The sequence below is a fragment of the Thalassophryne amazonica genome, chromosome 5 (assembly GCF_902500255.1).
Source record: "Thalassophryne amazonica chromosome 5, fThaAma1.1, whole genome shotgun sequence".
NCBI lineage: Eukaryota > Metazoa > Chordata > Actinopteri > Batrachoidiformes > Batrachoididae > Thalassophryne > Thalassophryne amazonica.
Genome location: NC_047107.1, coordinates 86,438,781 through 86,465,116, shown reverse-complemented (window position 1 = coordinate 86,465,116; position 26,336 = coordinate 86,438,781). Strand labels below are relative to the sequence as shown.

Here is a 26,336-nt window from a genome sequence, read left to right as displayed (position 1 = left end):
TGACCGGCATGAACATGGTGTGTTCATTGAAACTTCGTAGTTAAATTGTAAAAGCGTTTTCCAGGTTTGAGATTTCTTACAAGGAGGCTTTTATGGGACATGTGATATTTTCAATCAAGAGTTGTACAATTTCTTGCTTTAATCATCTTTAAATGCAAGTAATTATATGTAATATGCATTATTTTTATAAATAAGTAATCATCATCGCCATGTCTTCTGATACCATTGCTGCTTTCATTTTGCAGCAAAGTGACATTAAATTGTTATATATTGTTGACTTTGTAAATTATAACAAAAATAGTAAATTTATTCAAACCTTATATAGTAAGTCCCAAATTATTTATTTCACCAATTGTTATCGCATCATGTACTTCTAAAAGAACAAATTTCCTCAAGACATATTTAAGAGAACATGAGATCTACACATTTCAATTTAAATTAGTGGAGAATTAAGTATATCTGCGGTAATGCATTTGTGAAGAGTTATTAATTTCTTTATTGGTTTAATTAGGGTAAAATCTATAAATTAACAGTGACCTGTGGGTGTCCACATAATGTGGGGGACAGTTTTGTTTTGTTTTTTCACTTCAAGATTATTTTAACAAACATTTCTTTTTACTCAGTTTCATTTCATAATCTTATTTAGTAATCACTTCACATTTCCAAAAATGCCAGGGGCTTCATGTACAAAGGCTGCGTATGCACAAAAATGCAGCGTACATCCTTCTCCACGCTAACGTTCAGATGTATCAAAAGTGAAATGACAGTGGAAATGTGCAGTGCGTCACACCAAGTTCATGGTTGACGTATGCATGTTTCTACAGCTATTGGTCAACTGCCGAGACATAGAGGTGATGCTGGGAAACTGTTAACAGTGTGAAAACAAGACGTCATCAGAGTGATACCAGAGACACACTTAAGAATAATTAACACAGCGACGTGTTCGCAGTTATATGGGTGGACATAAAAGCATGCACAAAGTGACGAGGAAAATGACATTAACAATGGCTGTGTTAGCATTGTTAGAGGACCTTGCAAATGGTGCAATCTGACGTGAGGGTGTATTCAGGGAATGTGGTTGAACTGTGGTTGGTCCTAGAGTGCAATACAGCAAGGAGCCAGGGGTTGTCTGTGCCCACACAGGTACTGACCACACTGGGTGTCCTGGCAACAGGGGCATTCCTGGGAAATCCCATGTCACAGAGCCTATTTACCTGAATTAGTATATTTAAATAGGGGTGAGGAGAGGGAGGAGTTTGGTATGTCTGCATGTGTACTCAGTTCCATGTTCAGTGGTATGTACAAACAGAACACGCTTGGATCCATGCATATGCACACTTTGATACATCAGGGTATTTTTGTCAGGATTGTGGATTTTGTTATCTCTTGATGTAATTTGGGCCGCGGTAACTTGGATGCTTTGTGGTGGGCGGTTCTCCTTCTGTTTTCCACCCCTTGTTCTGAAGCTTTCCTGCAACCGTTTTCTATTACCTACTCATCACACCTTGTATTTAAGCCTATCGTTTCTCTCACTTCCTCGCCAGATTGTTGCGCTTCATGCTTTTGCTTCCAGCCCCGTTCTTTGTATTTAACTTGATCTGTTTTTGCTTTGCTGTGTTATATGACTACCTGCTCATTTTTGGACCAGACCTTAGCCTCATGTTTTTGTTACCATTGCTGATTTTGGACTGTTTTTTTGTGTACCAAACCCTGCCTGTCAACTCAGCAAAACCTTTTGATTAAATTCATCCAGTGTCTGAGTTTAGCATTTGTGTCTGACCTTTTTGTACCACTGGTTCTGATCATTTTTGTGCGTACACCAGTTTTGGGGTTTTAGCGTACACCATGTTTCCACCTAAGTCTTTCTACAGGAGGCCCCTGGTTTGTAGCTTGTTCAGAGAATCACATATTCGCCAAAAAAGTGCCTCAAAAAACTGCTATCTAAGAAAGTAAAATAAATAAATAAATAAATAAATAAAAAAAACTTGTTTAAAGAAAATTAAGTTTTGCTTTTTTTTTTTTTTTTTTTTTTGCTAAATAGAAAAATAATCTTGTCCACCATTTTTTACATAGGAAAAAAGTCTTATTTTATGGAAAATATATCTCACTTTTTCTAAATAAGTTTTTCCAGCTACAACCCCAATTCCAATGAAGTTGGGATATTATGAAAAATGTAAATAAAAACAGAATACAATGATTTGCAAATCCTCTTCAACCTATATTCAACTGAATACACCACAAAGACACGATATTCAATGTTCAGACTGATAAACTTTGTTGTTTTGTGCAAATATTTGCTCATTGTTTTCTGTTTTTATTTACATTTTTCACAATGTCCCAACTTCATTGGAATTGGGGTTGTAATATCATTTTAACCAGTATTTAACCAGTAACAAGGTAAAGCAATAGAATACAAATCATTCAAACAAAGTAACAATATTATTTTCCTTATTTTAAAACAGAGGCTAATCTTAAAATAAAAATTCTAAGAAATGACAGTAATTAAGGTTTGTTTGTTATTGTAAAAGTAAGTCCCTTCAGCTGCTCCCTTGTTTTCACTCGGGGTCGCCACAGAAAATCCAAGATGGATTTGCATGTTAAATTGGCACAGGTTTTACGCCTTCACTGGCTTTGAAAACATCACAGATATGATAAAGCAGTGTAATATGACTATTTTATAAATATTTCTTCTTATGTAATCCAATGCTGAAACATCTCTTTTTACAAAGAAACAAACAAAAAACAAGTAGAAATATCAAAAGTACAAAAGTGCAAGATCAACCTTAAGGGCCCTGTGACCCACGAATGAGCAGGCATCAAGTCAAATCAGACGGAAGGTAGGAAAAAGCCAAACTTTGAGACACAGTCAGGAGGGACAGGTATTCTGACAGCTGTGTAGGAATGCCATTCGAATACTCAGAATGTGGGCCGAAGCCGCCTCAGATGATTCGCACACATTCAGTGTGCAGCAATTTATTTCAATTTCAATTTATTTTAATTTATATAGCAGCAAACCACAACAAAGTTGCCTCAAGGCGCTTCACACAAGTAACGTTACCAACCCAAATTGCTGTAATAATTACAGTCTTCCCACCCTCAGGTGCTATGACATAATTTGCTTAAATAAAAAATACTTCATACAGATGTCGTAACGTGTCTTTTTTTCCCCACGCGGTTACTGTTCTATTAAATGTTTTCATTTCAAACCATGTTTAATGCCTGGGTTCCCTGTGAAAAATTTCATCCACCCGCCCAGCTTACAAAGAGGGAGCATAGTGATATAAATCCATCATTTTAAAATTGATTCCTCCCACCCCTGTTGTTTTGCTTCATTATTTTTTGCTTGATTTTTGGATCAGAATCTTTTTCCTTCATGCACATCTTAATATAGTGTGCTATAGCTGTGTGAAATTTCACTGAAATCTGCCAAACGGTTTGGGAAGAGTTGTGGTTTCGGCATTTATGAACAGACAGGATTATTCCTACATAACCCCTCAAAACAGAGGGAAAAAACTTTTGCACAGAGTATAAAAACTGAATGGAGTTTTTATACTCCATGATATATGGAGCAGCAGCTGCCGAATGCAGGTGGAAAGTGCCCGGAACACAGTACGAATACCCAGAATGCAGGTTGAGTATGGTTGGACAACAGCACAAATCCCCACAATGCTGGCACATCAAATGCCATATGTGTGCGGTCCAATCACCACCCAAAGTCTGGGCGGAAGGCAAGCAAGGGGAGGGACGTGGCAGAGCGAGCACTGTGGTCCGCTATCTTTTGAAGACCTGCTGTATCTCACTGCTGAATTTGGAATAACTTCCAACCTATGAAATGATTATATGTAAACCAGGGTCCCATGACTATCGCATTACTGTAGTGCATGTGGCCGCGTGTGTTCAGATTATTATGGTCATCAGATCACCAACATGCACACCCACAGCCGTTATTACCAGTAATAGGCACCAGTCCACGGTGTATTGCAGTAAGCGATGCACCGTGGACTGGTGGATCATGGATCAGGGTCTCCTGATCATGGATCATATATCAGTCCATATATTGGCTAACATACATAATCCAGAGGAGAGGTAAGGCAGGTCCTGACATTAAAGCAATACACAGCGGCCGCACGCGCCCTCTCTCTCTCTGTCTCTCTCCCACCCACTGTTGCTCACACCCCTCCCTCTCTTTCTCACACCCTCCCTCTCTCCAGGATATTAGCTCTATGAAGTGATCACACGAACATGGACTGTTGGATCACATGTGCGGGTCCTGACAATCAGTTAATGCTGCACATCACAGACCCTCTGAACCGTGTGATCGTGTGTTATGTGCCCTGACGCGCAGTGGACCATCCTGCTGTCCGGCTGCTGCAGACAGCAATGAGGGAAGACGATTCTGTGTGCAAATTCCTGATGAATCGAGGTTTTTGGATGCAACTCTTTCGATCCTTACTGTCGGCTCAGATCGGGCCGGGATCTATAAATGTGCCCACAACACACGCATCCACCACACATGCAATGGGCATGTGTGTGGTGGGTGCATGTTGTGGGTGTAGTTGTACACCGTGAGAATATTTAGAATGCAGTCAGAATGCAGTTAGAGTCCACCTCGACTGCTGTTCGATATATTTCCACCTCAAACGCACCTCGAAAGTAGAGCGCATGTGTTCTACATTCAGGGTGGCCACACAACTCTGCCAGACTGTTTGGAGTGTACTCAGAATGCTGTCGGAGGTTTTTGATTGCGCCTCGACTGACCGAATGGAGGTCGAATTTTGATTCGGATGGCATTCGGGCTCATTCAGCATCTAGTGTGACAGGAGTATAAGAGCAACCTGAAGAACCTTATTCAAAATTCTTAGTAGTTCATTTGAAATTGAATGCTACATGAACTCAGCTAAACTCATGAAACTGCTAAGCTCTTTGTCTTCCTTACAAAAAAGCATGAAAAGGCTCACTCTAAGAAATAAGAACTGAATAATTGCAGTGGGAAACAAACCAATCAACACCTTTGACACCAAGAAATTCCATGAGAGCCTACTGTATCTCCTGGGCTACTATTATGCTTTAGCTCACCAACCCAAAATGTATCTCCACTTTACTGTCGTGCACTCTATTGTCATACTACAGTACAAAAATGTGATACAACTGTATCATACAATAAGACCATGGCCAAGTGGAGGGCTTTCATTGAGAAAGCTCTGTGTCATTGTTACCCATGTAACATAGTTTTAGCAGCAGCCGATGTTGGCCTTTCTCTGTTTAGGTTTTGAAAACAATCACAAAGTGGGTAAGCTCTATGTTCTTTTATTTGTCAGATTATGTTTTACACAGTTTATACATTTAGAATTATCAAATGCTCTGCTTATGTTGCTTATGTCTATCTTCTGCCAAATGCTTTTGTCTGAATGCAGAAATAACATCACTCTGCAGAGGTTCTGGCCAAGTGCTCAGTTCAACATGCAACCCCGAGTGAAAACAAGGGAGCAGCTGAAGGGACGTGTTTACAGAAATAAAATCACTGTGATTTCAAGAAATTGTCTCTTATTTTAACATATTTTTACAACTCTTTAAGCCCCCATCACACATAGCAAGAATGTGCAGGAACCAGCCCAACACAGCAAATATTGCCATAATCCAATGCAGTCAAGAGGAAAATTTCTTTTTTCTTTTTTGCTCACTTCACGAGCACAACGCAGCTCGGGACACCACAATGGTTGGTTTATCACATGGGATTTATTTTTTATTTTGGGTGTGAGGATTTTCACCACAGGCTGCGGTCCCGGCTCCACGTCCATGTCCGTGCTGTGAAACACTGCTGGACCGCTGTTGGAGGTGAGATTCATATTTATTAATGCTGTAACGGCCTGGCACAAGTTCCATGTCATATCTCCTACAGAGTTAGAAGGTGATCATATATTACAAGGTGAGATCTGTTCATCCCCAAGCCTGACATGTACAATGACGCATTACTGTGCACCACGAAGAGGCACAGCTGCCCGTGTTATATACAGTTATGAGGGAGACAATAGTTCACATTATTGACGTCGCCCATGGGAAGGAATGGACAAATATCTGTACTGTAAGGTCTGTTGTGGATGCAGGTGCAGGTCGCACAGGTCATACCAGCAGGCTTTGCCATTCCAGATCCATCTCGAGGTTCCCTCACATGTGCTCAACACATTTCCGATCCTGTTTTGCCACCATCGAAATATGTAAATTGTGGTCAGATGGTCCTCAGATTGAACCGCTGTTGGAGAGGTGTCCCATCTCGACGGTCCACGGAGGGTTTTGCCCATGTGCGCAACACTTGGTCAGTTTTCTCCAACTGTGTGGACTCTCACAGATGGCTGTCAGAACGTTTTGGAACTGATATCTGACACTTTTCAGATTTGCGCCAATTCGTCATTCTGACATCATTCTGAGTGATTCTGGCAATGTGTGACAGGGGCATTAGACTTCCATTAAGGCATCAATTCCAGAAGCTATTTTTAAGATATGAATTCTTATCATCAGCTCAACCAGGGTCTAAAATACTCATTTCAATGAATTCTGTCTTAAATGTGCGATTTTATTGCTTGAGGTTAGCACAGATTGCTTCAATTTTAGCATTTCTGTCTAGTTTTAAGGCATATTTTGATTATTCAGTGCTTAGACATTTTTGATAGTTTGGATCATTCTAATCGAGTAAATTTTTCTTACCCCATTGTCAGATTTTTTTTCTTTCTTTTATTTCTTTTTTCTTTCTTTCTTTCTTTTCTTAATACAATACAGTTAGGCTAGACTGAACATTATTTGTCTTATTTTCAGAGCCAGTTTTGCAAAATATGTTGGCAGTTTAACCAATTAAAAAATACCATTAGCAAATATAGTAAACTGACAGAAACATTTTTTTGTTGTTATCAATTTGACAGTGATTATCATGATTATGGTTATTCTTGTGTGTGTGTGTGTGTGTGGGGGGGGGGGACATAATTCTTAAATTCCTCTTTCTACACCCCTGTTTGGAACCAATTTGTTGCATCAATTTGCATTTTAATACTGGTTAGAATATTGATTACTTCAAATTTTTCTGTGTTTAATAACGAACACTGAAAGGTTATTGTTGTGTGGGCCTCTTTGGCTCAAACCACCCCCTTGAACACAAGCTTGGGGTGATCAGGACGCTTCAACACAGAGCCCTACAGGTGCCCACAACTGCAGAGGGAAGGGCTAAAGAACAACAACTTGTCCGGAAAGCCCTCACAGTATGTGGGTACCCACGATGGTCCCTGGACAAAATGCAGAAGTCCCAGAGAACAAAGAGACCAGATAGACAGGAGACGGAGACAAGAAGAAGAGGAGTGTCTCTCCCTTATTTAGCAGGAGTATGGGAAAAACTACAGAGGATCTTCAGACAGCACAAAATCCCAGTTTACTTTAAACCGGTTAACACCTTGAGACAGAAATTAGTTCACCCTAAGGACAGGATCCCTAGTTACAAACAGAGCAATGTAGTGTATTCTATCAGATGTCAGGAAAACTGTAACGAACACTACATAGGTGAGCTACACAACCTTTACACGAAAGGCTATACCAGCACCGCAGAGAGGGTGCCAGTGGACCTCAGTCTGCAGTTCATCTCCACCTTAAAGACACTAACCACACGTTTGAGGACAAGGAAGTTAAAATATTAGCCAGAGAGAAGAAATGGTTTGAGAGAGGGGTCAAGGAGGCATTCTTTGTGAAACGTTTGAAACCCAGCCTTAACCGGGGAGGGGGTCTGAGACATGCTTTATCCCCTGTTTACAATGGGGTACTCAGGTCAAAGCAGTTTCAGTCTTTTGTTCATGGTAATGAGTCATTCACGTCATCAGCAGAGTCGTCAAGGGAGCCATCAGGAGAGGGACAGCTGCCCTGTCATTAGGAGGGTGCTAACTAGAGCACAATAGGTGCTAATTAGAGCTATTGTTTAGTCACCAGCCTATAGCAGTCTGCCTCTCAGTAGGAGGGGTCTGGTTAGGTTTAAAACTCCAGCTTTTGTGACTTCTTGATTATTCTTCTCTACAAGAGTCAAGACAGAAGTCAGAGCACCAGAGCAAGAATTTTAGATGAGGAAGCTTCTGCGATTTGAAGCGAAACGTCCTCGCGTCAAGCAACCCAGTCCAGTCGAAGATTCAAGCTTCTCTACTCTCATTAACTTCTGGATCTGTTCCTAAATGTTTCAAGTCTGCAGTGATCAAACCATTACTTAAGAAATCAAATCTCGACCCTAGTGTATTGAAGAATTATAGACCGATATCTAATCTATCATTTTTTTCTAAAATCCTGGAAAAAGTGGTTTCGCGACAGCTCGTGGACTACCTCACTGCGAATAATCTTTTTGAGCCACTGCAGTCTGCTTTTAGGAAATATCACTCCGCAGAGACAGCACTTACTAAAGTAGTGAATGACCTTTTGCGAGCAATGGACTCAGATACCACTACAGTCTTGGTGCTGCTGGATCTTAGTGCTGCGTTTGATACTGTGGATCATCATATTTTACTCAATAGGCTGGAAAATCACTTTGGGATTACTGGAACTGCTCTTGCCTGGTTGACGTCATACCTGTCCAGTCGCTCTTACTGCGTACTGTGTAATGGCATCTCCTCTGATTGTAGGGACATGAAGTTTGGGATTCCTCAGGGATCCGTTTTAGGCCCCTGCTTTTTTCCCTTTATGTAGCACCTCTTGGGAATATCCTGCGGCGCTTTGGGATTTCCTTTCATTGCTATGCTGATGACACTCAATTATACATGCCAATAACACTGGTAATCTCACTCACATAAAATCTTTGGAAGATTGCCTTAGATCTGTAAGAAGTTGGATGTCTAATAACTTCCTACTTTTAAATTCTGATAAGACTGAAGTTATGGTTCTTGGTCCAGCGAGGTATCGGTATAAATTTGATCAGCTAGCACTTAGCTTAGGTCCGTGTGTTATACATCATATGGATAAAGTGAGGAACCTTGGAGTAATTTTTGATCCTACGTTGTCCTTTGATCTCCACATTAGAGACATTACGAGGACTGCTTTCTTCCATTTGCGAAATATAGGGAAGATTCGTCCCATCCTGTCAATGGCTGATGCTGAGACTTTGAGTCATGTATTTGTCTCTTCTAGATTGGACTATTGTAATGCTCTATTTTCTGGCTTACCGCAGTCCAGGATTAGGGGTCTTCAACTGGTTCAAAATGCTGCTGCCAGACTCTTGACCCAAAGCAGAAAGTTTGACCACATTAAACCCGTTTTGGCGTCCCTGCACTGGCTTCCTGTTCCTGCAAGATCGGATTTTAAAGTACTGTTATTAGTTTATAAAATCATTCATGGACTTGCACCTCCCTATCTTGCTGACCTGGTAAGCCCTTATGTACCAGCTCGGGCCCTGCATTCTGAGGGTGTAGGACTTTTGTGTGTTCCCAGGGTGAATAAAAAGTCTGCCAGTCACAGAGCTTTCTCCTACCGTGCCCCAGCTCTGTGGAATGATCTCCCAGCACACATTTGGCAGTTGGATACTGTGGAGATTTTTAAGTCACGTTTAAAGACTCATTTGTTTTCTCTGTTTTATCATTAGTATTATGAAGTGTTTTTATTCTTGTATTCTTTTATGGTTGTCTTTTTTTATGGTTGTTTTTTTTTGTGTGTTTTAAATTTTTTAATTGTTTTTTGTGTGAAGCGCCTTGAGATGATTTTATCATGAATTGGTGCTATATAAATTAATACATTTGAAATTTGAATTTGAATTAAGATAAAGAGTGAAAAATGGGAATCAATCTGGTGCACTCTTAGCCACTGCTTACACAATACATTTTGGAAATGAGTGGCTGTATTTCAAATGTTGCAGTTTTCTTTATCAACATTGGACACCTTCACATGCAGAAAAAACCACTTAGGGACACTAAACGATTTTATTTACCTTTAAAATAGGTGCCATGAATACAGACAGTCCTGTCAGCAGGAACACACACACACCTGTCACTCTCTGCTCTCTGTAAAAAAATATAAATAGATTATAAAAGTATAACAGGGTGGAATGCAGTACTTACTGTCTGTTGGGCTGTAGAAATATCATCTTACTACGTAAATATTAGAAAGAGAGATGAGCCCAGAAACAGCTCTAATCACTTCATTCAATTTGGCCAAAGAAAAGAAAAAATCCTGTTAAGATGTTCTTACATCAACAGATATCAGAGTCTCACAGAGCAAAGATTTATTATTTCAGCTTACAGCTGAAACATCACAGGTTCAGGAGGTTGTCTCCAAAAAGTCACAGGAAAAAAAAAACCTTTAAAAAGAGAAGAAAATTCCCAAATGAAAGCTACCTTCAGGAAATATTGTCAGCACAGAACAAAAAGAAGAAACACTAATTCTGTAGAGAACTGTGAGAGGGAGTATGCTTGAGGGCCCCTTCACACATAGTGCAAATGTGGTCGAATTGTGCATGGACTGCGCTTGAAGCAGGAATTGTATGCAATACGTGTAAATTCGTAGCTGCCTCTTACGCCTCGTACACCTGTTGCTACAACTATTTGCGCACAACAGCAGCTGAAAGACAGAGTGTGCGCTGTGAGAGCCCATTGAACTCTTGCGGCAGGTGTCGGCCAAATTCCAGCTGACACACACGAACATCTAACACTGCTCATTTAGAAAATGTGTGGCCATTTGCACTGTTAACATGACAACAGTCAGCAGACGATCACTGTCGAGCTGGATGTGAAAATTGTCTAAATGCCCCACAAGTGTGGTTCGCTCATACGAGCTGTTCCACTGTGAGTCGCCATGAGTTGTACTTATTCGTACTATGTGTGAAGGGGCCCTTAGTCTCACCACAGGATGCACTATAATAGGTGCTTAACAAATATCTTAGTTTATTCTCTAACTGTTTCCTAGTTATTATCCTAGTTATAGAGACGGCATCCATCCCACTTTGGATGGAGCAGCTCTCATTTCTAGAAATCTGGCCAATTTTCTTAAATCCTCCAAACTGTGACTATCCAGGGTTGGGACCAGGAAGCAGAGTTGTAGTCTTACACACCTCTCTGCAGCTTCTCTCCCCCTGCCATCCCCTCATTACCCCATCCCCGTAGAGACGGTGCCTGCTCCCAGACCACCAATAACCAGCAAAAATCTATTTAAGCATAAAAATTCAAAAAGAAAAAATAATATAGCACCTTCAACTGCACCACAGACTAAAACAGTTAAATGTGGTCTATTAAACATTAGGTCTCTCTCTTCTAAGTCCCTGTTAGTAAATGATATAATAATTGATCAACATATTGATTTATTCTGCCTTACAGAAACCTGGTTACAGTAGGATGAATATGTTAGTTTAAATGAGTCAACACCCCCGAGTCACACTAACTGCCAGAACACTCGTAGCACGGGCTGAGGCGGAGGATTAGCAGAAATCTTCCATTCCAGCTTATTAATTAATCCAAAACCCAGACAGAGCTTTAATTCATTTGAAAGCTTGACTCTTAGTCTTGTCCATCCAAATTGGAAGTCCCAAAAACCAGTTTTATTTGTTATTATCTATCGTCCACCTGGTCGTTACTGTGAGTTTCTCTGTGAATTTTCAGAACTTTTGTCTGACTTAGTGCTTAGCTCAGATAAGATAATTATAGTGGGCGATTTTAACATCCACACAGATGCTGAGAATGACAGCCTCAACACTGCATTTAATCTATTATTAGACTCAATTGGCTTTGCTCAAAATGTAACTGAGTCCACCCACCACTTTAATCATATCTTAGATCTTGTTCTGACTTATGGTATGGAAATTGAAGACTTAACAGTATTCCCTGAAAACTCCCTTCTGTCTGATCATTTCTTAATAACATTTACATTTACTCTGATGGACTACCCAGCAGTGGGGAATACGTTTCATTACACTAGAAGTCTTTCAGAAAGCGCTGTAACTAGGTTTAAGGATATGATTCCTTCTTTATGTTCCCTAATGCCATATACCAACACAGTGCAGAGTAGCTACCTAAACTCTGTGAGTGAGATAGAGTATCTCGTCAATAGTTTTACATCCTCATTGAAGGCAACTTTGGATGCTGTAGCTCCTCTGAAAAAGAGAGCCTTAAATCAGAAGTGCCTGACTCCGTGGTATAACTCACAAACTCGCAGCTTAAAGCAGATAACCCGTAAGTTGGAGAGGAAATGGCGTCTCACTAATTTAGAAGATCTTCACTTAGCCTGGAAAAAGAGTCTGCTGCTCTATAAAAAGCCCTCCGTAAAGCTAGGACATCTTACTACTCATCACTAATTGAAGAAAATAAGAACAACCCCAGGTTACAAATGATCTTCTTATGGCCTCAGACAGTGGACTCATCTCTGTGCTTGTTCTGTTAGACCTCAGTGCTGCTTTTGATACTGTTGACCATAAAATTTTATTACAGAGATTAAAGCATGCCATAGGTATTAAAGGCACTGCACTGCAGTGGTTTGAATCATATTTATCTAATAGATTACAATTTGTTCATGTAAATGGGGAATCTTCTTCACAGTCTAAGGTTAATTATGGAGTTCCATAAGGTTCTGTGCTAGGACCAATTTTATTCACTTTATACATGTTTCCCTTAGGCAGTATTATTAGACAGCATTACTTAAATTTTCATTGTTACGCAGATGATACCCAGCTTTATCTATCCATGAAGCCAGAGGGCACACACCAATTAGCTAAACTGCAGGATTGTCTTACAGACATAAAGACATGGATGACCTCTAATTTCCTGCTTTTAAACTCAGATAAAACTGAAGTTATTGTACTTGGCCCCACAAATCTTAGAAACATGGTGTCTAACCAGATCCTTACTCTGGATGGCATTACCCTGACCTCTAGTAATACTGTGAGAAATCTTGGAGTCATTTTTGATCAGGATATGTCATTCAATGCGCATATTAAACAAATATGTAGGACTGCTTTTTTGCATTTGCGCAATATCTCTAAAATTAGAAAGCGCTTCGCTCTCAGACTGCAGACTTACTTGTAGTTCCTAGGGTTTGTAAGAGTAGAATGGGAGGCAGAGCCTTCAGCTTTCAGGCTCCTCTCCTCTGGAACCAGCTCCCAATTCAGATCAGGGAGACAGACACCCTCTCTACTTTTAAGATTAGGCTTAAAACTTTCCTTTTTGCTAAAGCTTATAGTTAGGGCTGGATCAGGTGACCCTGAACCATCCCTTAGTTATGCTGCTATAGACGTAGACTGCTGGGGGGTTCCCATGATGCACTGAGTGTTTCGTTCTCTTTTTGCTCTGTATGCACCACTCTGCATTTAATCATTAGTGATTGATCTCTGCTCTCTTCCACAGCATGTCTTTTTCCTGGTTCTCTCCCTCAGCCCCAACCAGTCCCAGCAGAAGACTGCCCCTCCCTGAGCCTGGTTCTGCTGGAGGTTTCTTCCTGTTAAAAGGGAATTTTCGTTCCCACTGTCGCCAAGTGCTTGCTCACAGGGGGTCGTTTTGACCGTTGGGGTTTTTCCGTAATTATTGTATGGCCTTGCCTTACAATATAAAGCGCCTTGGGGCAGCTGTTTGTTGTGATTTGGCGCTATATAAATAAAATTGATTTGATTTATTCCCTCAAGATTATGCATTTCACATAAACTGCCATTAACTTTGATTAATAGTCTCTCGTCCCCTCTCCTCTCAGGGAAATGATGAAGCGTTTAGCAGGCTGCTATCTTTGAAGTTTTACAAACAGCAAGGTTTTAGTTTTATTGATAACTGGCCCTCTCTCTGGGGTGGCCGTGGCTTGCTGATGTCAGACAGCCTTCAGCCTACTGGTGAAGGTGCCGCCATCTGCAAACAGAAAAAATTCTACAGGGAGGGTAGGTAACATTAGGACTCTACAGCAGGCCATGGAGCAGGTGATTAGAGAACCTGCAGGCCCTCGCATTAACGTGGGTATACTGTTGTGTGGGCCGCCAGAAGAGGAGGTACTGCTGGCCCACCACCAGTGGGCGCCCTGCCTGAAGTGCGGGCTTCAGGCACGAGAGGGCGCTGCTGCCACGGACACAGCCGGGGGTGACAGCTGTCACTCATTATCTCTTGACAGCTGTCACCCATCTACTCTACATCATCTCACTCCATAAAGACCAGACGTCATCTCCACCTCGTTGCCGAGATATCGTACTTCTTTGGAGGTAATAGACTCAGCCGTTTGTGTTTTGCAATATATCTGTATATTGTGAGTGTTTGCAGGAGTACCGGTTCCTCTTTCTGTGGAAGCTGAGTGAGTGCAGGACGGCACTCTTTTCCCCTGAGGAATCACTGCGGTACTCTACAGAATATTGAGTGAGAGGTGGAGGTGGCATTCCCACCGTTGTTGTTACGGGGTGTACACACACCCACACTTGACTGTCTTTGTTCTTCGCCAGCAGTAGCAGATCCGACAGTCGGGGACGGTGATCACCTGGGAATTCGGGACTTGGCGGCTCCAGTATTCACCAGGTTCGGTGGCGGCGGAAATCGTGTGGTTCCGGCTCTTCTCAGGACAGACGTCTTCTATCCTCGAGCCTGCCCACACGTCACCTTTGTGGATTGACTGTAATCATATTCTGAGATTGTCTGTATGTTCGTTGTGCACCTTCACAACATTAAATTGTTATTTTTTGGCTCATCTATTGACCGTTCATTTGCGCCCCCTGTTGTGGGTCCGTGTCACTACACTTTCACAACATATACAGTCCATTAGCTTAGCGGGGAAACTAGTGTAGGAAATTCACTATGACGACTGTAATTTATGTGCCAGGGAGAGAAATTTTTTCATTTGACACTGTGGCCTGTTTCCACATAGGTACCCATAAAACCATAGAAGAGTATGTTTTGCAAATGTTGTGCCTGTTACTACACTGTATAAGACAAAAATTGAGGGTGCCACACAGGCTGTTTCTGCAACGTCAAATATTTTGGGTCTGCTATTCGTGTGGAACTTCCAAACCATAATCTTAGTCATCTTACATATATTAGTTTGGAACCATTCCCAAATTCCAACAGTCAAAATGTCAACCCTAGTGAGGTCCTTAGTTTGGGTGATCTACAAATAGTCCTTGATTTGCACACGTTTTGCGATGCATGCCCAGTGGTGGGCACAGCTAACCAAAAAGTGAGCTTTGATAACCGCTAATCAGCTAACTGAAAAGTTTTCTTTTATGACACTCAACCGATAAACCACCAAAAAATTGATCGGAAGCTACAGCTAACTGCTAACCAATAACTTTCAATATTATTTCCAATACACTCTCAGCTACTGACAAGGCGATTTTGAGTTTAAACAATGCCAACGCTTCTGATATGTCAAGTCTGTCATTTGTACAAAGTGAAAATATAACACATATCTTTTAATTTTAAATTAATGCACTAATTCTGAAGTTTTGAACATATTAACACACACAGATGCCAAACTACATTATGGGTACACTGAGCCTCAATTACAATTCAATTTATTCACTCTATATAGCGCCAAATCACAAAAGAGTCGCCTCAAGATGCTTCACACAAAACAATTCAGGAAACAAAATAACATGAATTAAAAGATTACAAAGTACAGTAAAAGAGTAAAAAAGTAAAAAGCATAGTAACATAATATCCCAGTATGTAATATGCCATCCAGTAGATGGTAGTGTTCTAGGCATTTTGACCCATCGACTGGATGGCAGTGTGAATGGTGCCTGGTTATATCACATGGTTGTTGCCGCCTGGCTGAATCACAACTTAAACAGAATTTTCAGTTTTGCAAATGGCTTTTTTTAACAAATGAAAAATATGACATATTTTACAAATATACATTTATTTGTAAAAACCAACACACACGCTACGTTTTGTGTTGGCTAAATGAATCAACTAATCGGTTATCACAGGCTCAGTTTACCCATAATGTAGTTTGGCATCTGTGTGTGTGCTAATATGTTCAAAACACCAGAATTAGCGAATTATCTTAAAATTAAAAGACATACGTTATATTTTCACTTTGTACAAATGACAGAGTTGACATTAATGTCGTTAAACTATCCAGATTAATTTGGTTTATAAATCAAAACCATAAGTCAAACCTGCTTTCTTTTGAGGACTTCGGCATCATGGCTGGAACACTGTATGCTGTAAAGGCTAATGACTTTTGTTTTTTTGTAGCAGCCTGGTGGCCAGACCCCTACTGCTGGGGTAGAGTTGAGCTCAGCTCCCCGTAACTGCTTCATTGCTGCAAAATACATAGCAGACAGGAGCCAACAGGATTTATAAACATTATTCACCGTTACGTGAAGGTTGGTGATGGTCTAGTGGTTAAGGTGTTGGGCTTGAGCCAGAAGATCCTTGGTTCAAATCCCAGCCTGACTGGAAAATCTCTAAGGGCCCTTGGGCAAGGTCTTTAATCTCCTATTTTTCCCGGTGTGTAGTGGGCACCTTGTATGGCAGCACCCTGACATCAGGTGAATGTGAGGCATTATTTGTAAATTATTTGAGCGTATGATGCAGATGGAAAAGCGCTATATAAATGCAGTCCATTTACCATTTTATTTATGCAAAAAAACTTTAGTGTTCTAAAAGTTATCGGAACTAAATTTATCGGAACCTAATTGGTCTGCTGATGGTTTTTGAAGTTACCGTTGATATTTCCCCTGCTAGAGTGATGTCTAGTTAAAATATTTGTTGTTAGTGATTAAAATTGTTCGACAAGGCCGACAATTTTTTTTTTTAAATTTTGCACCTTAAAAAAACCGAGCTGCTGCTCACAGAGTAAAACGACCCACACTCTGCCACTTACAGTCACAGCCTCACACAGAGATGTGCACCCACACCACTGACTTCATGAATGAAACTCGGTCAATATAGGAACACAACAGCAGCAGGATGTCTCAGCTCAGCAGCTGGAGCGTTTTTCTAATTGTGTTCAGTCGCATATCCGTATTGAAAATGCATTAACATCTGGCCACTTCGTCAATATTTTGCCCGGTTAGGAGGTGTCATGTCACTGTCCATAAAGGGACATTCACGTTTAGCAGGCAGCATTGGGAGTGCGAACTCTAGTACTTATTATTAACCTCTGTGGTGTAACCTCAGAGTCAGAGCGCTCAGCTATTTAAAGCTCCAAACAGACAGTTTTGTAGTTCTAGCAGCAACCTCGCTGAGTGCAACATGACAAATTTGAAATCGAAAATCGCACCTTCCTTAGGGCCCTGTCCCACTGGCGTTTAGGAGGATTTGTGCATGAAATGAGGAGACAAAAGCTGAGCGTCCGCAACAAAGGTGGGCGGAAATGACAAATGTCCCGGGGTGGATCAGCGAATACATGAGGAAGAAAAGCGGATATAACAGGAAACAGAAGCGAAGGCGGCCGCGGAGGCGCACCCATGAGGGGCACAGCGGCCGTGATGCACTCGCTCCATCTGTGCCCACTCTGTCTGCATGCGCGACATACCATTTGCGACCGTGATGTGGCCGTGCTGGGCACGCGTCATATCTGTTTTGCACGCTGTCCCGGTCCGCCGCCAAGCCGCGCCAACCCGTCGGTTGTGGATATCAGCTGATGACAGGGGATATGCGGCGCGTTGGTTGTGTATGTCCTGCGTATGTCTTCAGTATGTGTTCAGGCAGTGATGCGGATCTCATCTGCAGCAGGATTTTTGAGCCGCTCAAAAATCCTGGCTGCGGACATGCGTGCCTCTGCGGATGATCACGGACGTGTTCGGATGGCGGCCAACTCATACAGGGATGTTGCACGGTTACTGCGGTTGTTTGGCGGATGTGGGCCACTTTTGTGCGCATTCCATCCGCAAATCCTCCTAAACGCCAGTGGGACAGGGCCCTTAACAGAGTCAAAAGTAACAAACTGTTGCAATGTACCTACCTGACACCCAGGAACTTTGGTTGCTCTCCGGGAGCTGATGTTTCTGTTTCCATCTTCAAACTGTCGATGTGAGCGATAGAGATGACAGTGGCTGCCACGTACCACGGCAGACCCATGAAAGAGCAAATGACCATCAGAATTGCCACCAAGAACAGGTCCAGATGGTAACCTGCCCCTTTCTGGTTCACCCAGTAAACACAAATAAATGGTCAAAAGTCATGCATGAGCATGCTGAGGGTACATGCAAACTAGTACAACAATTAAACACATGGCCTCATATCACACAGCAAGCACAGGATTAATGGAGTCAGTCATTGGGTCCAAAAAATTCCCATAAATAACTGTAAAAACTATATACTATGTGAAATATTGGATTGTGACAGATATATGTGATGACCATTAAAGCCCCTAATTTGAGACATGATGGTATCTTTTAACATACATAATATACATACATACACCCATAATATAAAATAAAAAGAGCCAGGGCTATCAAGTTGCCTTGTTTAGAACAGCCACTCCCAATGTTTCCCGATTGTTGGAGATATGTACCACTCATTCATCATTCATCTCATTATTTAAAATACATCAATCCACACATACTCTCTAAGGCATGTGTGTCACCCATTAGAAGCAACATTTTATTTATTTTTTTGGACTGACCAGCTTGCTTCAAGTGTGAATTTCAGGTCACTCACCTTTAGCTTGTTTTCCTTCCTGTTAACAATCACGGCAGTAATCTGTTGGTCCATGAACACCAGTATGGTGACCAGAAGGGCAGGAAGAGCTGATGCCAGGTAAACCCACCAGGGGTTTCCGCCGAATGGTGGCACAAACCATCCACGTTTCGGACTGGTTGGCTAAAAAAACAACAACAAAAAACAGGACATTTAATAACTAAGCCAAGTGAAGTGTGACACTGCAAAGGAAAAGAAAACTAGAAACAAGATCCATTTATTTCTCCAAGACAACTATGAGGTGTGTGTGAAATTACAATGTGTCTATAGCTTATTTCTCCCGTCTCTCAGTTTTTTCTCCAGAACAGAAAGATGCACAAAATCTCAAATTTGTCTTCATTTATGTCTCAAAAGAGATCTCATCAAGTTGTAAAATAATTCTCGGAGACAAAATACAAACTAAAATGAGGCATTTTCCTTTGGGTGATGTTCAACCCAAACAAATAAAAATTATTTAAAGGACACATCGCACTAAAATCATAACAATTTAGATTTAAGCTGTTAGTGACATCCAATGATCCACCGGGATTACTTTGTGCGCTTCCATGACTCAAAATATATGGCATTCGCAGCAAAGACTTCCGAAAACAGTGAGTACTCGGGTGTTTCCGACAGGTGACGTCATTACGAGAAGCGTCCCAGCGTGAGCTTCAATGGAATGTATCTGCTAACGTTAAGAACTGGGACACAAATTAATTCCAAAGTTTACACAAGTATGATGTTGTGTTATGACGACTCGTTTATAAGTGATAACTGTTCATTTTGATGCAGTCACGGTAAAAGCAGCAGCTGTGAGAAGGTTTTGTGCAGCTGCAGCAATTAGTCATAAACGCAGCCTGTTAAAAACACTAATATGTGTTGTATATAACTGAAAAATCGAATATATATATATATATATATATATATATATATATATATATATATATATATATATATATACATGTCATCATGTTGCCTGTACAAATGTCACAGAGACATTCCAAGTTCATTAAGCGGCAATAAACAGCTGACACGCAGGTTAAAACAGCGTAACAGCCGTGTTAACCTGCACGTCTGCTGTTTTTTAAAGGGATTATTCAACATTATTTCTCTTTTAAAATGTTCCTTATAGAGATTAACAGTTTTGTGACATTTGAGAGAGTCTACAAGCTTAATACTGATTATATATTGTACAAATTCAGCCAGACGTCCGTGTAAATTGGGGGTTAAAACAGTGCCCCCCCCACACACACACACACACAAATCCACAGACTCTCTCAAAATAAATAAAAACTTGCATTGAAAGCTCAATTCAAAAGAACACAAAGCAAAAGCTGAAAAAAACATTCCACTCACCCCAGTGTAAAGAGTTCCAAATTAGTCCACAACAAAAACAAGCCCTCATGCACACATCATGCGTGCGCATGATTGCAATTGCGATTGTGAACCTTAGAACGGTCCACTCGTCCTCACATGGATCCACAGCCAGAGATAATTTTCAAGTTCCACTCGGCCAAAGAATAATGTCCAGGTCCACTTGGTCTCAGGTTCTAATCGCGCATGCGCAGGCAATCAGCATGATGTCTGATCGCAGCTCTGCCTTCAACCCAAATTCTGTCAGGTTTGTGGCACATTAGAGACTCCATTATGTCCTGAAAATAGCGTCTTCTGAGTTTTTCCAATACGAGACAAACACCTACGTGTCCAGACATGTCCGTGATCACAGCAGCAGTAAACCAGCAGCTGTGACACAAACAGCAGCGTCACAACACTGTAAGTTCCAAAATCAGACAGACTGAAAAAGTTGAGTTCTGAGGTGAAGTGTGTCATCTCCTCTGTAAATCCGAGCCGCTGCTTTCAAAGAAAAGCTCTGAAGCTTTGTTATCAGACATAACCGCATTCGTTTCCCTCTGTCTGTCTCTGTCTGGGATGTTTAACTACATCATGTATTAACTACAGCACACGCAGAGAAATGCAGAGAATTGCCAAGTGAGACGTTTTATGGAAATGCACCTGTTACCTCGCTTCGGGAGAGGAAAAAACATCAGAAACCACTAATTATGAGCGCATGTGTGCAGGGAGACTTACAGTCATGTGTACTTTGATGTTGTGTTGCTAACTGGGATGTTAAAAAGCATGCGACATGTCCGTTAAAGGTACCCAAAATGATTTTTCTCTCACTACATGTTGCACTAGCTCTGGTTTCAGAATCAATACATATTTCCCTTCTCAGCCACTCCTCCCCAACCATCCCTGCTTTCTATAAATGGATGGAAGGGTCATGGGATTCACAGGTCAGGACTAACATGTATGCACATGCAGAAATCTCATGCACTAAATGTGCATTCCAGACTGAGAATCTAAAGAAGGGGACGGAAAAGCTCAGAGAAAAGAGTGTTGCTTTATTCTCTGCACAGGATACCATTAAGACATTCAATGTTAACATAGAAAATAGCAGTTGGCTGCGATAGTAATGTTCATCATGTTAGATAATATCTGTGCTAATTCTTTGTTTTATGTTAGCTATTAAGTATTTGTGTTATTTGTTTGGAAGTTCTGAGAAAGTTTTACTCTCATCTGTCCAAGTTTCAGACACAGGGAGAGCTCCCCCTGTTGGTGAGAGCCAGTAACATTAGAAATGTGAGACTAAACCACACCCATGTTAACACCCACAAGGTATAAAAAGTGTTGTATGACTCATTTTAGGGGCCTTTCACAAGATGGACACTGTCTGTGAGGGTCCCAGGCCTGGTTTCTAACATGACCTTGAATAAACTCAAAATGAGGAATACAATGGTTTGGGTTTTGGTAAGGGGCAGAATTTTACATAAAAAGAACCAGGTAAACATGACAATCATGTCATTTAGCATACCTTTAGGTATTTCACAAATATGATGTTACTATAAAACAGACCAGCAAAACAGCTGTCTCTCCTCGTGTTTAATACTCTTCATTTTCCCTAAAGATCAAAGATGATTGTCTTCCACTGGCAGAAACTATGTTAGTGCTTTTGGATGTGGCTCATGAATCCAATATTGGCTACACATATCTTACTGCAGTAGTGAGAGGAGACTTAGGAAGAAAGGTTTGTTCTTTTTTTAATCACTCTGTTTTCTTCCATTTGTTTCTTCTTGGATTTTGTGAAGTGATCCACGCCTTTATCAATAAGGGATCTTCATGTGGTCTTCTCGTGGGAAACTGCTTTCTATTTGTTAATATTAGTGTTGCTGCTTTTGAATATTGCTGTGATAATATCATAGTGCTTCTTCAATCCTATTCTTGATTCTGTTCCTCACTTGAGCTAACCATAAAGGATATTTCTTGTTCAAGAGTTGACTGTAGTCCATTTGAAGAAAGTGTCCTGCCCATTGAAGAACATGCCTGTTGATTATTGTGCCAAAGCTAGTGGGCATGGTTTCATCAAGGACACTGATTTTGGTCCTGTCGTTCTCCAAGATAACCTTCAAGATGATTCAAAGACAGCACTGAAGAAAGCCTTCCAAATGGCTGAGTTAGAGATCTGACCCATATCAAAAAGCTGACAAGATAACTGCCTTGTCTGCAAGGAATCTGATCTTTTCATTCAAGTCCTGTTTTCAAAGACTCATTTTCTTACACATCAAAAAGCAGCTGTCACACATGTCAGACAATGTGGTGTCCACTGGTTAATGTCATTTGACCCAGTTCAACATGTACTAAGAACCAGAACGAACTGGATACTAGGGACAGGGCTACTACCATGGTGATCACTGATTGGCTACTTATGACTCACAGTAAAATCACCAGTGTAAAATGAACACTGGCAGTGAACATATGGTCCAACTCTGGTCAGAGTGGGACCAAAAGTTCACTGTCAATGTTAAAGTAACATTGGTGATTTTACTGTGTACAGCCCTATTGGCCACACTGTAGAGTCACTAAACTACTGATCATCACGGTTGTGTTTTCATGATGTACTTCCGCAATGGATACAGAGCTATTTTCACATTAGCAATAAAGGAAAAAATGATCAGAGGACAACATGCAGCATGAACTGAAAGACATTAAATGGACAGAATAAAATATCACTGTTTGAGGGGAGCGACCATCATGGAGTCATGACACAGAACAGTGCAATACAAAATTAAAAATAGAGTTATTTAATTTATTAATTACATCTGCTGGTTTGTATATTTTACTAGTTTCAATATTAAATTGTTGTTATAGATGTATTTTTATTATCATTATTGTGCCTCAATGTTTAATTTTGTAAGCCACATTGTAAATGTGTTCCACTTGAAACTACAATATAAATAAATTATTATTAATGATTAGTTAAAATGAATTATAAAACATGAAAATAAATGATCAGGTTTTCAAGAAAATAGTGTGTGTGAGGAACTGTGCTATGATCACAAAAGAGGGCTGTGCCTTTGTGATGATGCTGGAACTGTCCAGCATGAAAAGAATTCACAAAGTGTTCAGTAAAATATCATATTTACCAGTGGCGGCTCCTGAAAAAATTTCTCAGGAGGGGCAATTTTTTGATAATGATTAAGGTGACCCATTCAAGCAAGGCATTCATGGCTGATTTTTAGACTACGGGCACTTATTATGTCCTTTAATCATATTGTATGAAAAACAGAAAAAAGTGGAAATTTCACACTTTTATAGTTATCTTTACAATGAAAGTGTGTTAAGAAATTTGTTCTAGTAGTCTATGATGACTTTTTCACCTTTTTTCAGCATCATTATATGCAAATATTACCGTTTTGTGCTTGTCCCACACCCAGACTTTTGATCTTCAATGATAAAAATGAATGGTAAAGAAACGTTTTTTCTAATGTTTTAAAATATCTCTGAATAAAATATCAGTAAAATAATCAAAACATAATTGGGGTATTCAATGTCATACAACTGTTGTGATTTTTTTAAACAAAATGTAGTTGTCCCACACTATTGCCGTAATTTCCACCACAACACTGTAATGTCCCTTTAAACAGTTTGTATGAAAGATTGTTTGGGTAGTTTCTATGGAGATAAACAGTGACATCAGAGCATATGTATATAGCGCCAAATCACAACAAACAGTTGCCCCAAGGCGCTTTATGCTGTAAGGCAATGGTGTGGTGGAAATTACATTTACAAGGCCAATAGTGCCCATAGTTAAAGAATCACCCTCATATCAATGTGTTATTAGCTGATTAACTCATACAGCAAAACCTCGACTAGATAGCAGCATACAATAGAAAGATTTCTCCTCTAGCTACATAAATTACAGGCAGAAAGCTATGGAAGAAAGTTTCATCCAGGAATGTTCAGAAGAAAAATGTTCATCAAAAAGAAGTGGCTCCGCAATAATTTAATCCACTTATTCACACTGGGAGCAACTAGGGATTAAGGAACTTGTCTTCGTGATTTTCAGATGAAAAAATGCTGCACAGATTTGTGTGTGTGTGTGTGTGTGTGTGTGTGTGTGTGTGTGTGTGTGTGTGTGTGTGTGTGTGTGTGTGTGTGTGTGTGTGTGTGTGTGTGTGTGTGTGTGTGTGTGTGTGTGTGTGTGTTATTCTTAGGTAAAATGAGAAGGAGGATCTGGGTTATTTCTGTTACATGTGTGACAGAGGTGTTAAGCTGTGGCATAAATTCATCTTACATCGGGAGGATGTGTGAAAACACTCACAGATCTGTGGGACTTTGGAGATGTTATGTATAAGGTGATGTTGTACAATATGACCCCTTTAATAATTATCTTATTGCTCCAAGATTATTTTATTTTTAAATCTGTCCATTGAACATTAAAATCTGGATGAAAAGCATCATAAATCAAATGTTTTTTAGCCTGTCGGAACGCCGTAAAACTGTTAATTAGCAATCAGTAAAGCCTAACAGTGGTAAACGAATAAACTCCCACATTTGAGATAAAACATTGACAGTTACTTAGCAAGTTATCTTTCTATGAAAACTATTTAATGTGTACTTTACCTCCATGTCTCTCGAAGCAGGAGGAGGCTGTTTTGTTTAACGAGGCTGTTTTAACCACATAAACTAACTGTGGCTGTGCTGACTACATGAGTTGCTTTTTAAAAAATTAAATACTTCTGTCCTGGTGCTGTTGTTTAAACCGTGCAAAAAAAAGTGTCAAAAGCCATGGACATCTAACCGAGTGCTCTCAAAAACATTTTATCTACAGACCAAGTCAGTGACATCTAAACAAAATGGAGCAAAGTGAACCTGTATAGGTGTTGTAATTATTTAATGTAAATGAATGTGTTGTCCTGGATGTAGGACCCGTCAGCAAGGGCCTGGTGGCTGGGCTTGCCAAGGAGCCCAATTGGGCACAGCCTGAAAAGGCAACGTGGATCTTTCTTCTCCACCCTGTGGGCTCACCACCTGCAGGGGGAACCGCTGGTGTCGGGTGCGTTGTCCCATCGGTGACATTGAAATTTGAGGGCCTCGGCGGACCAGACCCAGGTGGCAGGGGCTAGCTCTGGGGGTGTGGAACATCACTTTGCTGTGGGGGAAGGAGCCGGAGCTTGTGCGGGAGGTGGAGCGATACCAGTTAGATCTGCTGGGCTTCGCCTCCACACACATCCTCGGCTCTGGAACCACTCTCATTGATAGGGGTTGGACCATATTCTTCTCTGGGGTTGCCCAGGGTGTGAAGCGCTGGGTGGTTGTGGGGATACTCATGAGTCCCCGGCAAAGCGCCGCTACACTGAAGTTTACCCCAGTAGATGAGAGGATTGCCTCCCTGTGCCTTATGGGGGTGGAGGGGAACACTCTGACTGTTGTTTGTGCAGATGCATCCAACAGCAGTTTGGAGTATTTGGCATTCTTGGAGTCCCTGAAAGGAGTCCTGTAAGGGGCTCTGGTGGGGGACTCCATTGTTCTACTGGGGGACTTCAAATCACACGTGGGCAATGACAGAGGCACCTGGAGAGGCGTGATTGGGAGGAAGGCCTCCCCGATCTAAACCCGAATGGTCGTTTGTTACTGGACTTCTGTGCTAGTCATGGACTGTCCATAACGAACACCAAGTTCGAACATAAGGATGCTCATAAGTGTTCATGGTACCAAAGTACCCTAGGCCAAAGATTGATGATCGATTTTGTGGTTGTATCATCTGATTTGAGGCCGCATGTTCTGGACACTCAGGAGAAGAGAGGGGCAGAGCTGTCAACTGATCACCATCTGGTGGTGAGTTGGATCAGAGGGTGGGGGAGGACTTAGCACAGACCTGGTAAGCCCAAACGGATAGTGTGGGTGAACTGGGAACATCTGCAGGAGCCCACTGTCCGACAGATCTTCAACTCACACCTCCTGCAGAACCTTTCTAGTATCCCTGTGGAGGTTGGGGGCATTGAACCAGAATAGGCAATGTTCAAAGCTTCCATTGCTGAAGCTGTAGTGCGGAGCTGTGGCCTGAAAGTCTTAGGTGCCTCAAGGGCCAACAACCCTCGAACACCGTGGTGGACACCAGTGGTCAGGGAAGCCGTCCAACTGAAGAAGGAATCCTTCCAGGATATGTTATCTTGGAGGACTCCGGAGGAAGTTGCAAGGTACCGACAGGCCCGAAGGTCAGCAGCCTCTGCTGTGGCGGAGACAAAGCAGTGGTTGTGGGAGGAGTTCAGAGCAACCATAGAGAAGGACTTTCGGTCAGCACCAAGGTGCTTCTGGCGGAGGGGAAAATGGGGAACCATCCAAGCTGCCTGCAGTAAGGACAGGACTCTGATGACCTCAACTGCAGATGTAATCCGGCACTGGAATGGACAC

General features: G+C 41.2%; 1 protein-coding gene across 1 annotated transcript in view; it reads right to left on the bottom strand.

The window, feature by feature from the left end:
- slc4a4a (solute carrier family 4 member 4a) overlaps positions 1–26,336 on the bottom strand; it is a 229,100-nt gene that overhangs the window by 25,181 nt on the left and 177,583 nt on the right. Inside the window, 3 exon segments of the mRNA XM_034170791.1 lie at positions 9,935–10,007; positions 17,869–18,047; positions 18,567–18,728. Of these exon segments, the coding sequence (XP_034026682.1) occupies positions 9,935–10,007; positions 17,869–18,047; positions 18,567–18,728 (414 nt within the window).